Source organism: Nerophis ophidion, linkage group LG07 (assembly GCF_033978795.1).
Source record: "Nerophis ophidion isolate RoL-2023_Sa linkage group LG07, RoL_Noph_v1.0, whole genome shotgun sequence".
Taxonomy (NCBI): Eukaryota; Metazoa; Chordata; class Actinopteri; order Syngnathiformes; family Syngnathidae; genus Nerophis; species Nerophis ophidion.
In genome coordinates this window covers 3,679,441-3,695,671 of record NC_084617.1, presented here as the reverse complement: position 1 = coordinate 3,695,671, position 16,231 = coordinate 3,679,441, and the positions used below count along the sequence as shown (strand labels likewise).

General features: G+C 43.6%; 1 protein-coding gene across 1 annotated transcript in view; it reads left to right on the top strand.

Annotated features, from left to right (window-relative positions):
* The window catches only part of myo15aa (myosin XVAa), a 103,769-nt gene extending 91,435 nt beyond the window's left edge, over positions 1-12,334 (top strand). Inside the window, exons 61-64 of the mRNA XM_061905204.1 lie at positions 290-423; positions 504-637; positions 11,431-11,571; positions 11,635-12,334. Of these exons, the coding sequence (XP_061761188.1) occupies positions 290-423; positions 504-637; positions 11,431-11,571; positions 11,635-11,736 (511 nt within the window). The 3' untranslated portion in view covers positions 11,737-12,334. The remainder of the gene's footprint in view (positions 1-289; positions 424-503; positions 638-11,430; positions 11,572-11,634) is intronic.
* The last annotated feature ends 3,897 nt before the right edge of the window (positions 12,335-16,231 follow it).

Sequence of the window (16,231 nt, the reverse complement as noted above, 5' to 3'; positions counted from 1 at the left end):
ATAATACTAATAAAAAGAAGAATAAATTAATTAATTTTGGTGTAGAAAAGCATATGTGTGAATGAATACTTTGGAGCATTCACACAATGACAACAAAACATAAATGTGACAATGTCCTTGTCCTGGCTCTTGTATGTTGCAACCAATGAGTGGGGCTGCTTCTATAATATAGCTTGTGTGTGTATGTGTGTATGTGTGTGTGTGTGTGTGTGTGTGTGTGTGTGTGTGTGTGTGTGTGTGTGTGTGTGTGTGTGTGTGTGTGTGTGTGTGTGTGTCTGTGTGTGTTTAGACGTGAGTTGCAGGAGTGTGTCCCTCCACAGTTTTACAGCAAACAGAATCCTCAGCAGTGGCTCAATATGGCAACTCAACACATGCAACAGGTGCAGCCGCTTAACCCACACCAGTCTCGAGCACAGTTCCTCGGTAAGACCTGCTGTCTTAATATTGATTTGTCACATGGAGCTTCAATCTGTGTAGTGATCCATTATCTATGTTTCTCCAAGGTCTGGTCAGTGCTTTTCCCATGTTTGGATCCTCCTTCTTCTACATCCAGAGCTCCAGCTCAGCCTCCATCAAGGCCCCGTGCATCCTGGCGGTGAATCTTAACGGACTCCACTTTCTCAACAAAGACACTCACGTACGCCACAATTACACAAACACACAGTTACACAAAAGCAAGCAAAAAGTCCAGCCAGTGTGAAGAATCCACTGAAAAGAGTGCAGCTATTTTCTTGCCTGGTCATTGGATTCTTATGGAAAATATTAGTCAGAAATCCTATAGATAAATAGATAGATAGAAAGATAGAACGAACGAACGAACAAACGAACCTACCTACCTACCTCAAAAATTGAGATACAGAATTGAGATCGAATTTAAAAAGTAAATAATGGCATAAATAAATAATAATCATTTATTTTGCATCCCCTGTCATCCTACTAACCCCCCTTCCTCCCAGAGAGAAGTTGTACAGTCTGATAAGTGATATTTAAATATGTGATTTTAGATGTTAACAGTTATATTATTGTGTTAAGTAGTGATGGGCCAAACAATACTAAAGCGTCGCTGCTCTATGAAGCACAAGAAGTGATTCTGTTTCACTTCTAACAAACATGTGACGGATACAGCCGCTATGTTGTTTAAAATGCGCCTGTGACGTTCATAATTCAGCGTGCAGAAAGCCAAAGAGACAACGTGCAGGTAAAAAGGTATTTCATTGCTCAAATAAACAAAGGAAGGCTATGCAAAACGTAACTAAACTGATCAGGGTATAAACAAAATGGAATGCTGGAAAACAGCAAAATTCACGGGTGAGACCCTTGGCGCGTCCAATGATGTAGCAACATACGTAAGAAAGTCCCGACAAAGACTCGCAGCAAAGGTTCAACTTAAATAGCCGTGATTACAAAATGAAAACAGCTGCGAGATGTTTAAGGATGGGAGTAAAGCAGCTTGCAGGAACACAAACAAAACAGGAAGAACGACCAAAAAAAGAGCGCTAAACCTAAACTAAAACACGTAGGAAAAAGTCAATACAAGGTACGATCTGATGTGACAGGTCATGAGAGCGTCACTAGATAGCGGGTGACCGTTACAAAACACCAATAGGCATACTTGCCAACCTTGAGACCTCCGATTTCAGGAGGTGGGGAGTGTGTGTGTGTTGGGGGGGTGGGGCGGGGGGCGTGGTTGTGGGCGTGGTTGAGAGGGGAGGAGTATATTTACAGCTAGAATTCAACAAGTCAAGTATTTCATATATATATATATATATATATATATTTTTTTTTAATTCCTATTGAAATCAATGGTACATTATTCAAAGTTCCACAATTTCCACATTTTTCATCTGATTCAAACCCTTCCAACTTCAAAATATTCAGCCTGTTCAGAAATTGTGTGTTCTACTTCAACAATTCTAAAAAAAAAAAATCCCGGATTTCCCATAATTTCTCTTTATTTTTGCATTTTCCCCATTCAAAATAAATTGGCCATTTTTCAAACTTCCACAATCCCCCACATTCTTTGACCATTCCACCTACCTTTTTTCCAAGTACCAAAAAAGTCCAGAGGAGTATATTTACAGCTAGAATTCACCAAGTCAAGTATTTCATATATATATATATATATATATATATATATATATGAAATACTTGACTTGGTGAATTCTAGCTGTAAATATACTCCTCCCCTCTTTTATATATATATATATATATATATATATATATATATATATATATATATATATATATATATCAGAAATACTTGAATTTCAGTGTTCATTTATTTACACATATACACACACATAACACTCATTCTTCGTTTTTTGCTTCCTCTCCTTGTGTGCGCAGTTGTGCACTGCGTTCTCTAACAGCCGTATATGTTATTGTCACATATGCATGTACAGTAGATGGCAGTATTGTCCTGTTTAAGAGTGTCACAACTTTGCTGTTTACGGCAGACGAACTGCTTCACGGTAGACGAAAACGTGACTGCTGTTTATATTGTGGGAAAGTGGATGTGAAAACAGGCTGTCCTCACTCAGGTCTGCATGGAGCTGGAGGGGGCGTGGCCTCTAGCTCCGCCTGAATTTTGGGAGAAAATTTGTCCCGGGAGGTTTTCAGGAGAGGCGCTGAATTTCGGGTGTTTCACGGAAAATCCGGGAGGGTTGGCAAGTATGCCAATACGTGCCATATAGTCACTGAGGTGCCGTATTGAAATGAGCTTGTTATTGTTCATGTGCCTGATGTTTGAGGGGAAAAAACTGATCAGGTGGCGGAAGGTGTGGGTCTGGATGGACCAAAGTCTCCTGTCTGAGGGGAGAGGGGAGAATAGTTTGTGTCCAGGGTGAGAAGAGTCATTTGTGATCCGACCCACACGCCTCCTGGTCCTGGAGGAGAACAGGTCCTGGAGGGATGGGAGCTTGCAGCCAATCACCTTCTCAGCAGCACGTACCATGCGCTGTAGTCGATGCTTGTCCCGGACTGTGGCGCCGAGGAACCACACAATGATGGAGGAGGTGAGGATGGACTCCATGATGGCCGAGTAGAACTGCACCGGCATCTCGGTCAGCACTTTAAGTTTCCTCAGCTGCCGCAGGAAGTACATCCTCTGCTGGGCCTTCTTGATGAGGGAGCTGATGGTCGGCTCCCACTTGAGGTCCTGGGTGATGGTGGTGCCCAAGAAACGGAAGGAGTCCACGATGGAAACGGTGGTGGGAGAGTCAATCAGGGTGAGGGGGGATGGTGGGGCTGTGACTTCCCTGAAGTCCATGATCATCTCCACTGTTTTCTGGGCGTTCAGCTCCAGGTTGTTCAGGCTGCACCAGGACGGCAGTCGGCCCACCTCTCTCCTGTAGGGGGACTCGTCGCCTTCCAAGATGAGCCCGATAAGGTTGTGTCGTCTGCAAACTTGAGCAGCTTTACGGACTGGTCACTCCATTACAAAAAAATAAAAGAGTTGTAGAAATGATTGGAAACACAAGACAGCCATGACAATATGTTCTTTACAACTTGTCAACTTTTGATCAACATGCAGACCACTAAATATGACAGATTACTATGGCAGGGGGCAAATATTGAGCTCCACCCACACCCCTGCCTGCTTTTCAATTTGAATAACATCACCAACTGACGCCTTTGATGATGTCATGACTGACTTTGTGATGCTTTAGTGACAGACCAATGCAGCTTTTTCCAGTCACGGACATGCATTGAGGCTTGCACCGCACACCACCTGAGAAGTAGCAACATGAGTAACATCGATACTCATTGGTCGACCTACATTGACAGCTTCCTGTGCAATATCACCAAAGACCTTGACTGCAACAAGACACGTCTCCTGCTGTGTGAGCCAAAGGAAAGAGAAAGACTAAAAAACCAAATCAACGTCCAAGTCGCGGTCCTAGAATACCTCCAAGGAAAAAGAAAGCATGACATAAACTTGACTCAGATGTGGACGGAGATTATTCCTCTTCGTGAACAACTGAAGGCGTCTGAAGAGAAGGAGCGACTCAGTGATAGTAATCTGCTTGCCAGTTGGAAAATAATCAACGACCTCAGACTCCAACTGCATGAGAGTCAAATAAAGGAGAAAGAGAGCGCAGAGAACGCGTACAGGGTCATTCAGGACCTCCAGGCTCAGAAGAACAAGCTCTTTTTGAAGATGCATAAAATGAAAGAACATCTAGTAAATCACGCCTGTAGCATTCTTTCCATGGAGGAACCAGAGACGGGAGAGAAGCTCCATGCTGTACAAACATGCATTGGTCTCTACGACAAGCTGCAGGACATACAGAACATGGATGGGAAGACTGTTGCTTCCCAGATCATACAAAGTGGAGACATCACTGAACAAATCCTATCAAGTGAAGAGAGCAGCAGTGGCGCAGATGCACCCACTTCAGAACTTGGACAAAAAGAGTCCGCTTCAACAGAGGGGAAGCACAGGAGAAGGTGCTGGATTTTATTTCCCTGTTGAGAGGCACTATTCATCCAGTCAACAAGACTGACCCAAACTTGAAACCAAAACGTTGGCAAAATGGTTTCTTGCAACAATAACATAATTTCTTTGGACAGAATCCTAAAACAACAGTCTCAGGACCAGACTTACACCACGGACAATTGATACGCAGGCCACAGGAGCATCGTGCTGCGGGTTCAAACTGTCTTAAAAAGGTCTGTACTTTTCAGAGCACTTTTGTATCTCCTCAGTCATAAAGATTAAGGTGTAAATATTCAATATTTTTTGCTTACAAAGTCTTTATGGGGGTCGTGACAAAGGGAGACTTCCCTGCTACAGGCTGGCTAGACAATGGGGGTGCCAGACCTGTTTACGGTATTGTCGAATATCTGATGACAGAGTGTGCCCCTGCTTTCCTGGATTCAAGATCGGTAACCACAACCTGCTGTAACCGAGCTGCACTATGCCAACAACATCAACCCGTTCTGGGGGTCCTTTGTGTGTCCCCTACATGTCAACTGGTCTGAAGACAAAATTCATGAAACGGTCATCTTCTCTGAGATCGTTCAGTTTGTTTACAGCTGAGATGCTGCGATATTGCCGTCCTGTCAGTGGTCCCACAAGATGCTGAGACCCTGTAACCGACCTGGACTACGCCAACAACATCAACCTGCGTGTGTGAACTGGAGGGGCTCCTTTGTGTGTTGACTGCATGTCAACTAGTCTGAAGCCCAAATCCATCAATCAATCAATCAATGTTTACTTATATAGCCCTAAATCACTAGTGTCTCAAAGGGCTGCACAAACCACTACGACATCCTCGGGCAAGGAAAACTCACACCCAGTGGGACATCGGTGACAATAATGACTATGAGAACGTGATACTGTGATACTGATGATACTGATGACTATGAGAACATATGAGAACATGATACTGTGAAAGATCAATCCATAATGGATCCAACACAGTCGCGAGAGTCTAGTCCAAAGCGGATCCAACACAGCAGCGAGAGTCCCGTTCACAGCGGAGCCAGCAGGAAACCATCCCAAGCGGAGGCTGATCAGCAGTGCAGAGATGTCCCCAGCCGATACACAGGCGAGCAGTACATGGCCACCGGATCGGACCGGACCCCCTCCACAAGGGAGAGTGGGACATAGAAGAAAAAGAAAAGAAACGGCGGATCAACTGGTCTAAAAAGGGAGTCTATTTAAAGGCTAGAGTATACAAATGAGTTTTAAGGTGAGACTTAAATGCTTCTACTGAGGTAGCATCTCGAACTGTTACCGGGAGGGCATTCCAGAGTACTGGAGCCCGAAATGAAAAAGCTCTACAGCCCGCAGACTTTTTTTGGGCTTTGGGGATCACTAATAAGCCGGAGTCCTTTGAACGCAGATTTCTTGCCGGGACATATGGTGCAATACAAATTCATGAGACTGTCTTCTTCTCTGAGATCAGTTTGTTTCTCAGTTTGTTTACACCTGAGACGCCGCGATAATATTGCCGTCCTGTCAGTGGTCCCACAAGGTGTTGATACCTGGCCTCTCTGCAAGACCACAACTTCAGGGTCCATGCATGGCTGTAAGTCCTGTAACCCTCAGAACCACAAACGGTGTTCGGTAGTTTGACCACATCTCCAACAGGGAGCTTTGTCAGAGAACCAACCGATCTGACATCTTTTGCCAGATCCTAGCGCCACGTTTGATGGCTCGGACAGGTCACGTTCGCCGCTGCCCTGCCAATCACACCATCACACCATCGCTTCTGCCCTCACGCTCGTTGGTCCAACCTTGTCGACCAGCAGTTTGCTTAAGAATTCCCCTGCTTGCTCCGAAGACAAGCTGGCGACGCTTGGTGAAATGAAACTTAGTGGTAGTAGAAGGTGAAATAATATATGCTGTTGAAAAGAGGGCTTTGATTGATTGATTGATACTTTTATTAGTAGATTGCACAGTACAGTGAAGTGAAGTGAAGTGAATTATATTTATATAGCGCTTTTTCTCTAGTGACTCAAAGCGCTTTACATAGTGAAACCCAATATCTAATTTTTACATTCAAACTAGTGTGGGTGGCACTGGGAGCAGGTGGGTCAAGTGTCTTGCCCAAGGACACGACGGCAGTGACTAGGATGGCGGAAGCGGGGATCGAACCTACAACCCTCAAGTTGCTGGCACGGCTGCTCTACCAACCGAGCTATACCGCCCCATATACAGTACATATTCCGTACAATTGACCACTAAATGGTAACACCCGAATAAGTGTTTTAACTTGTTTGAGTCGGGGTCTACGTTAATCAATTCATGGTAAAAAGACGGTGTATGTGTATCTTCCTTTCTGTACCTGAGATGAAGGTGTAAGCTGCCAGCATGGTCAACTATTGGCCCACATGTCACCTTGCACAGTAAACTTTCAACAAGCAGAACTTTAAAGGTTTTTTTCTGCTTTTTTTTTTTTTTTTTTTTTAACAATAAACTGTCACGGCAAGGGCCAATGCGTCCTCATCTGTGCCTCATGACGAGCGCACCGCGGGCCACGCCCACATGCGCTATCTCAGCTGACAGCACGCTCGGACACGCCCCTGCTCGCGCTGAGAGCAGCACGCCCATGCAGCTATAAGCCTGCAGACGATTGCCTTTCTACACACCTGGAATTGATGAGGGCGAGCTGCTTAAAAGATCATTGGACCAAGGGATCCTCGCGGGAACTTACTTCTCATATAGTGAACCCAGTGTTTCCTTCCGTTGCCCTGGATTTCGACTGCCTCCCTCGTTCCTCGAATACGGTACTTCATTTAGGTACGTAGATAATGTAGCCATATTAGACACAGCTCAGACACATCAATACAAACTGAGAGTTGTTATCCTAGGAGATATTTCAATTGTACAAATGGGGTGGCGTAGCCCGGTTGGTAGAGTGGCCGTGCCAGCAACTTGAGGGTTGCAGGTTCGATACCCGCTTGTGCCATCCAAGTTACTGCCGTTGTGTCCTTGGGCAAGACACTTTACCCACCTGCTCCCAGTGCCACCCACACTGGTTTAAATGTAACTTAGATATTGGGATTCACTATGTAAAGCGCTTTGAGTCACAAGAGAAAAGCGCTATATAAATATAATTCACTTCACTTCACAAATAGTCATAGTGTTGTGGCTGCTTGGTGTATTCCGTGTACGCCAATAGCCAGATTTTCTCATCCCCAATAAGGCACATTTGTTTATAATTAGACGACATTGGCTTCACGGTGGCAGAGGGGTTAGTGCGTCTGCCTCACAATACGAAGGTCTTGCTGTCCTGGGTTCAAATCCAGGCTCGGGATCTTTCTGTGTGGAGTTTGCATGTTCTCCCCGTGAATGCGTGGGTTCCCTCCGGGTACTCCGGCTTCCTCCCACTTCCAAAGACATGCACCTGGGGATAGGTTGATTGGCAACACTAAATTGGCCCTAGTGTGTGAATGTGAGTGTGAATGTTGTCTGTCTATCTGTGTTGGCCCTGCGATGAGGTGGCGACTTGTCCAGGGTGTACCCCGCCTTCCGCCCGATTGTAGCTGAGATAGGCGCCAGCGCCCCCCGCGACCCCGAAAGGGAATAAGCGGTAGAAAATGGATGGATGGATGGATGGACTTTAGGATTCTTCCAGTTAATTTTAGTGGTGTAAAAAAATGCTGCTGGATTTTGCAGTTTCTTTTGGTGATCTTACAGTCGTGGTCAAAAGTTTACATACACTTGTGAAGGACATAATGTCATGGCTGTCTTCAGTTTACAACCAGTTCTTCCACTCTTATTTTTTTGTGATAGAGTGATTGGAAAATATACTTGTTGGTCACAAAAAACATTCATGATGTTTTTTTTGTTTTTTTTTAATGAATTTATTAAGGCTCTTCTATAGGTCAAAAGTATACATAAAGCAATGTTAATATTTGGTTTGACTGCAATAAGGCGCTTTTGGTAGCCATCCACAAGCTTTTGCTTGGATTTTTGACCACTCTTCTTGAGGGAATTGGTGCAGTTCAGCTAAATGAGTTCTTTTTCTGACATGGACTTGTTTCTTCAGCATTGTCCACACATTTAAGTCAGGACTTTGAGAAGGCCATTCTAAAACCTTCATTCTAGCCTGATTTAGCCATTCCTTTACCACTTTTGACGTGTGTTTGGGGTCATTGTCCAGTTGGACCTCAGTAGAAGCATTTAAGTCTCACCTTAAAACTCATCTGTATACTCTAGCCTTTAAATAGACCTCCTTTTTAGACCAGTTGATCTGCCGCTTCTTTTCTTTTTCTCCTCTGTCACCCCCTCCCTTGTGGAGGGGGTCCGGTCCGATGACCATGGATGAAGTACTGGCTGTCCAGAGTCGAGACCCAGGATGGACCGCTCGTCGGGACCCAGGATGGACCGCTCGCCTGTGTATCGGTTGGGGACATCTCTACGCTGCTGATCCGCCTCCGCTTGAGATGGTTTCCTGTGGACGGGACTCTCGCTGCTGTCTTGGATCCGCTTGAACTGAACTCTCGCGGCTGTGTTGGATCCATTATGGATTGAACTTTCACAGTATCATGTTAGACCCGCTCGACATCCATTGCTCTCGGTCCCCTAGAGGGGGGGGGTTGCCCACATCTGAGGTCCTCTCCAAGATTTCTCATAGTCAGCATTGTCACTGGCGTCCCACTGGATGTGAATTCTCCCTGCCCACTGGGTGTGAGTTTTCCTTGCCCTTTTGTGGGTTCTTCCGAGGATGTTGTTGTCGTAATGATTTGTGCAGTCCTTTGAGACATTTGTGATTTAGGGCTATATAAATAAACATTGATTGATTGATTGATTGGAACACCCAACTGCCCTTAAGACCCAACCTCCGGACTGATCGTTTTAGCTTTTCCTGTAGAATTTTTCTTTTCATTGTCCCATTTATTCTCCGTAAAGCACCAGTTCCATTGAAAGCAAAACAGGCCCAGAGCATAGGGTATTGTGGCCAAACAGTTTAATTTTTGTTTCATCTGACCACAGAACTTTCCTCCAGGAGGTCTTATATTTGTTCGTTTAAAGGCCTACTGAAAGCCACTACTAGCGACCACACAGTCTGATAGTTTATATATCAATGATGAAATATTAACTTTGCAACACATGCCAAAACGGCCTTTTTAGTTTACTAAATTACAATTTTAAATTTCGCGCAAAGTATCTTGTTAAAACGACGCGGTATGATGACGCGTGCGCATTACGTCACGGATTGTAGCGGACATTTTCTCCCCGCATCGATCACGGCTATAAGTCATCCGCTTTAATCACATAATTACGAAGTATTCTGGACATCTGTGTTGCTGAATCTTTTGCAATTTGTTCAATGAATAATGGAGACGTCAAAGAAGAAAGCTGTAGGTGGGAAGCGGTGTATTGCGGCCGCCTTTAGCAACACAAACACAGCTGGTGTTTCTTTGTTTACATTCCCTAAAGATGACCATGAAGTTTTACTATGGAACAGAGCGGTCAAGCGAACATGGTTCCCTACCACATGTCAAACAGCAGGTTTCAGTGAGAAAATTGTTGTAATAAGTCGGCTCTTACCGTAGACATCAGCGGATAGCTTGCGTCGTTCCTCGTGCACCTGTCAAAGAGGCAGCTGTGGACTCTCTTGCCTCCTCCGACCGGCCTCCCCCGAACGTGGGATGCTTCCACCGTGAAGGAGGGGGGGAAAAAGCTCAGACTGGCCCGAACGGCTGCCTTCGCTTCGCCTCGTCGAGAAACGTGGCTTACCTCACAGACACTGGCGGTCACCACACCCGTGGCCACACCCCTCCGACTTTCAGGTACCATATAATCTCACTAAAACACTAGCAACACAATAAGCAGATAAGGGATTTTACAGAATTATCCTAGTAAATGTGTCTAATAACATCTGAATCGCTCCCACTGTACTCGTCTTTTTTTTTTTCTAGTCCTTCACTCTCACTTTCCTCATCCACGAATCTTTCTAATGGGAAAATCGTCACTTTCTCGGTCCAACTCGCTCTCGCTGCTGGTGGTCATGATTGTAAACAATGTTCAGATGTGAGGAGCTCCACAACCCGTGACATCACGTGCACATCGTCTGCTACTTCCGGTACAGGCAAGGCTTTTTTATTAGCGACCAAAAGTTGCAAACATTATCGTGGATGTTCTCTACTAAATCCTTTCAGCAAAAATATGGCAATATCACGAAATGATCAAGTATGACACATAGAATGGACCTGCTGTCCCCGTTTAAATAAGAACATCTCATTTCAGTTCGCCTTTAAGCATTTTCTGATCAGTGGCATCAGAAACTGTCCATATCTCTTCAAACTTCTCCCATACATTTGTGCAGGTTTGTGCTCAGAGGTCCAAAAGAGGAGTGAGGGGAGACATCTTTTTTAAGTTTGAAAAAACATCCCTGAACAGAGGAGGTGGTCTGCGACACACCCTGTTTCCCACGTACAATTTACCGCTCGATCTACGTTCCCATCCTCACCTGTGGTCCTGAGCTTTGGGTCATGACGGAAAGGACAAGATCACGGGTACAAGCGGCCCAAATGAGTTTGGGTCTCTCCCTTAGAGATAGGGTGAGAAGCTCTGCCATCCGGGAGGAACTCAAAGAAAAGCCGCTGCTCCTCCACATGGAGAGGAGCCAGATGAGGTGGTTCGGGCATCTGGTCAGGATGCCACCCGAACGTGTTTAGGGCACGTCCGACCGGTAGGAGGCCACGGGGAAGACCCAGGACACGTTGGGAAGACTATGTCTCTCCTGGCTGGCCTGGGAACGCCTCGGGATCCCCCGGGAAGAGCTAGACGAAGTGGCTGGGGAGAGGAAAGTCTGGGCTTCCCTGCTTAGGCTGCTGCCCCCGCGACCCGACCTCGAATAAGCGGTGGAAGATGGATGGATGGATCATAGTATTGACAGCACAAGTATTAGTTCAGGCAGTCTATTACTATTATGTCTGTTTTTAAAGCACATCGTTTTTGTCTCTGATCAGGAGGCCATGATGCGTTTCCCTTTAAAAGAAGTCCAGTCAACTCGCACCCAGAGACCCACTTCAGGCTCCAGTTACCCATATGTGGAGATCACCATCGGAGACCTGCTCAGCCAGCGCGTCACACAGCTTCAACTGGAGCAGGTGTGTGTAGCAGCACCTACAACTGCAGCTTGTGTCCTCACCGATGTTGTTGTGTGTCTTCAGGGTCTGGAGCTGTGTCGAGCGGTTGCCATGCACATGGAGAACATGCTGTCGGCCCGAGAGAAGAGACTCACGTTGCCACCCAGTGAAATAACTCTACTATAGCAGACGTGATTGGAACCTACACACACATACACTGCTTGTAAGGGTCCGCAGGCCCATTGCAAAAGGACTCCGCAGGAGTCCTTTTGCAATGGGACAAGGACCCTATTGAATCTGGTGCGTTTTATTATTCTTTCTTTCTTTCTTTCTTTATTCCGCACCTACGCGCTGTAATTTGACCCCCTTAACATGCTTCGAATTTCACCAAATTTGACACACACATCGGTATGGCAAACCTTCCCAACATATTAAGCAACCAAACACCAAAAATGAAAATTGTGCGCTAGCGCCCCCTAGGAAAAAAACAAAAACAGACTGCTTGTAACTTCCATTAGGAATGTTGTAGAAACATGAAACAAAAACCTCTATGTAGGTCTGACTTAGACCTACATTTCCACTTAGAACCTTCTATAGCAAAAATCAACAGAAATTTTGCAAAAACTCGTTCATAGCAAAATTTTTGCAAAAAATGCTATTTTTGCCTCTTTGAGCTGAAATTTGACCCCCTTAAAATGCTTCAAAACTCACCAAACTTGGCACACACATCAGGACTGGCAGAAATTGCGATCTAATGAAAAAAAAAAAAAAAAAAAACTCAAAATTGCGCTCCAGCGCAATTTTTGAATAAAACACAGAAAAAACTGCTTCTAGGAAGAAAACACAGACAAAACTGCTTGTAACTTCCGGTAGGAATGCCGGAAAGACACGAAACAAAAACTTCTATGTAGGTCTCACTTAGACCTACATTTTAAAATTGACATCCTTCAGCAAAAATCAACAGGAAGTTCAAAGTTACCCCTTCAAAATAAAAGTTTTGCAAACACCCGTCACCTTTTTTCAAACATTATCTCCTCTGAGCTCGTTTGTCGTTTCGGCTTCAAACTCACACAGAAGAGAGATTGAACCCTTCTGATTAAAAGTATAGAACAGAGTTTTGATTAGTGCTCCGGTTTTGATTTTACGCGCCTTCAAAGAACCCCTGTGCAAAATTACCTAAAAAATGTCATTTTTGCCTCTTTGAGCTGTAATTTGACCCCTTTAAAATGCTTCAAAGTGCAAGTTAAAGCTCTACTATACAAAGCGAAAGCCATTTATCAACAACATCCAGAAACGCCGATCTGTAATTTGACCCCCTTACCCCCTTTAAAACTCACCAAATTTTACACACACACCAGGACTGGCAAAAATTGCCATCTGATAAAAAACCAAATCCTAAAAATCAAAATTGCGCTCTAGCGCCCCCTAGGAAAAAACCCAGACAAAACTGCATGTAACTTCTGTTAGAAATGTCGTAGAGACATGAAATACAAACCTCTATGTTGGTCTGACTTAGACCAGGGCTTAAGTAGCGGCGGCAGCGGCCAAAGGCGGACCCGACCAACGCTGCTTGCAGCTTTAATATATTTTTACACTCATATCTGGCAACACAAGTGAGTATACTCGTCATTTTAACTGGCTCGTCAATCTCACGCTGTACAAGCTGCACAAGCTGCACACTGACTACTCTAAAGTGTGTCCACGTTTCACTTGTGTAGTACTGTCCCTCAAGAAGACAGACTGTAGAACAGGGGTCACCAACCTTTTTGAAAGCAAGAGCTACTTCTTGGGTACTGATTAAGGGCTACCAGTTTGATACACACTTACATAAATTGCCAGAAATAGCCAAATTGCTCAATTTACCTTCAATAAATAAATCTACGTATATTTATTAAAAAAATGGGTATTTCTGTCTGTCATTCTGTCGTACATTTTTTTTCCTTTTACGGAAGTTTTTTTGTAGAGAATAAATGATGAAAAAAACACTTAATTGAACGGTTTAAAAGAGGCGAAAACATGAAAAAAATGAAAATTAAATTTTCAAACATAGTTTATCTTCAATTTCCACTCTTTAAAATTCAAAATTCAACCGAAAAAAAAGAAGAGAAAAAATAGCTAATTCGAATCTTTTTGAAAAAATTAAAAACATAATTTATGGAACATCATTAGTATTTTTTCCTGATTAAGATTAATTTTAGAATTTTGATGACATGTTTTAAATAGGTTAAAATCCAATCTGCACTTTGTTAGAATATATAACAAATTGGACCAAGCTATATTTCTAACAAAGACAAATCATTATTTCTTCTGGATTTTCCAGAACAAAAATTTTGAATGAAATTCAAAAGATTTTGAAATAAGATTTTAATTTGATTTACAGATTTTCTAGATTTGCCAGAATAATTTTTTTGAATTTTAATCATAATAAGTTTGAAGAAATATTTCACAAATATTCTTCATCGAAAAAACAGAAGCTGAAATGAAGAATTAAATTAAAATGTATTTATTATTTTTTACAAAAAAAAATACTTGAACATTGATTTAAATTGTCAGGAAGGAATTTAAAAGGTAAAAAGGTATATGTGTTTAAAAAAACTATAATCATTTTTAAGGTTGTATTTTTTCTCTAAAATTGTCTTTCTGAAAGTTATAAGAAGCAAAGTAAAAAAAATAAAATAATTTATTTAAACAAGTGAAGACCAAGTCTTTAAAATATTTTCTTGGATTTTCAAATTCTATTTGAGTTTTGTCTCTCTTAGAATTAAAAATGTCGAGCAAAGCGAGACCAGCTTGCTAGTAAATAAATACCATCCATCCATTCATCCATTTTCTACCGCTTATTCCCTTTTGGGGTCGCGGGGTGCGCTGGCGCCTATCTCAGCTACAATCGGGCGGAAGGCGTGGTACACCCTGGACAAGTTGCCACCTCATCGCAGGGCCAACACAGATAGACAGACAACATTCACACACTAGGGCCAATTTAGTGTTGCCAATCAACCTATCCCCAGGTGCATGTCTTTGGAAGTGGGAGGGGCCTATCCCCAGGTGCATGTCTTTGGAAGTGGGAGGAAGCCGGAGTACCCGGAGGGAACCCACGCATTCACGGGGAGAACATGCAAACTCCACACAGAAAGATCCCGAGCCTGGATTTGAACCCAAATTTAAAAAACAGAGGCAGCTCACTGGTAAGTGCTGCTATTTGAGCTATTTTTAGAACAGGCCAGCGGGCGACTCATCTGGTCCTTATGGGCTTCCTGGTGCCCGCGGGCACCGTGTTGGTGACCCCTGCTGTAGAAGAAAGGAGTCTGTTCCGCGTCTAAAGGTCACACACCAGTGAGTCCAATGTGTTGAGTCAGAAGTGGAAGTGAAACTTTGTCAGGTTGTGAATGAATGTTCTTGTCACAAATTGTAACACATTCTTTCAGCCACTTCCTGTTCTTCCATTGATGAGGATGAGTAGGGCTTCTTTGTCTTCAGAATACAAAGGTTTTACTTGCTGTTTTTACTGACTAACTTCAAACTGAGGCAGCTCTGATCTTACATCTGAACGGCCAACATCTGTTCCTGCGGTTTGTCCTTGCAAAGGAGCAGGAAATGTATAGAATGCATTACAAGTAGAGATGTCCGATAATGGCTTTTTTACAGATATTCCGATATTGTCCAACTCTTAATTACCGATTCCGATATCAACCGATATATACAGTGGTGGAATGAACACATTATTATGCCTAATTTTGTTGTGATGCCCTGCTGGATGCATTGAACCAGGGGTGCCCACACTTTTTCTGCAGGCGAGCTACTTTTCAATTGACCAACTCGAGGGGATCTACCTCATTTATATATATCATTTATATTTATTTATTTATGAAAGTGACATTTTTGTAAACAAGTTAAATGTGTTTAATGATAATACAAGCATGTGTAACACATATAGATGTCTTTCTTTCACAAAGACAAGAATATAAGTTGGTGTATTACCTGATTCTGATGACTTGCATTGATTGGAATCAGACAGTAATGATGATAACGCCCACATTTTCAAATGGAGGAGAAAAAAAGTTGTCCTTTCTGTACAATACCACATGAAAGTGGTTGTTTTTTGGCATCTAATTCATCCAGCTTCCATACACTTTACAAGAAAAACATTGGCGGCAAATTCCGTAGCTTGCTTGATTGACATTCACGGCACCCGAGGGTCTTGTGAGATGACGCTGGCTGCTGCCAGTTCATTATTATGAAAAAATGACAGAGAGGAAGGCGAGAAACACTTTTTATTTCAACAGACTTTCGCGCCGTCCCTTCCGTCAAAACTCTAAAGGCCGACTGCACATTTCCTATCTTCACAATAAAAGCCCTGCTTCATGCTGCCTGCGCTAACAAAATAAGAGTCTCGGAAAGCTGGCGTGCACAAGTGATGTGCACGCCAGCTTTCTGAGGGATCGCTTGTGCACGCCAGTTTTCCCAGACTCTGTATTTAGTTAGCGCAGGCAGCATGAAGCAGGGCTTTTATTGTGAAGATAGGAAATGTGCAGTCGGCCTTTAGAGTTTTGACGGAAGGTACGGCGCGAGAGTCTGTTGAAATAAAAAGTGTTTCTCGCCTTCCTCTCGGTCATATTTTCATAATAATGATCTTGCAGCAGCCAGCGTCATCTCACAAGACCCTCCGGTACCGTGAATGTCA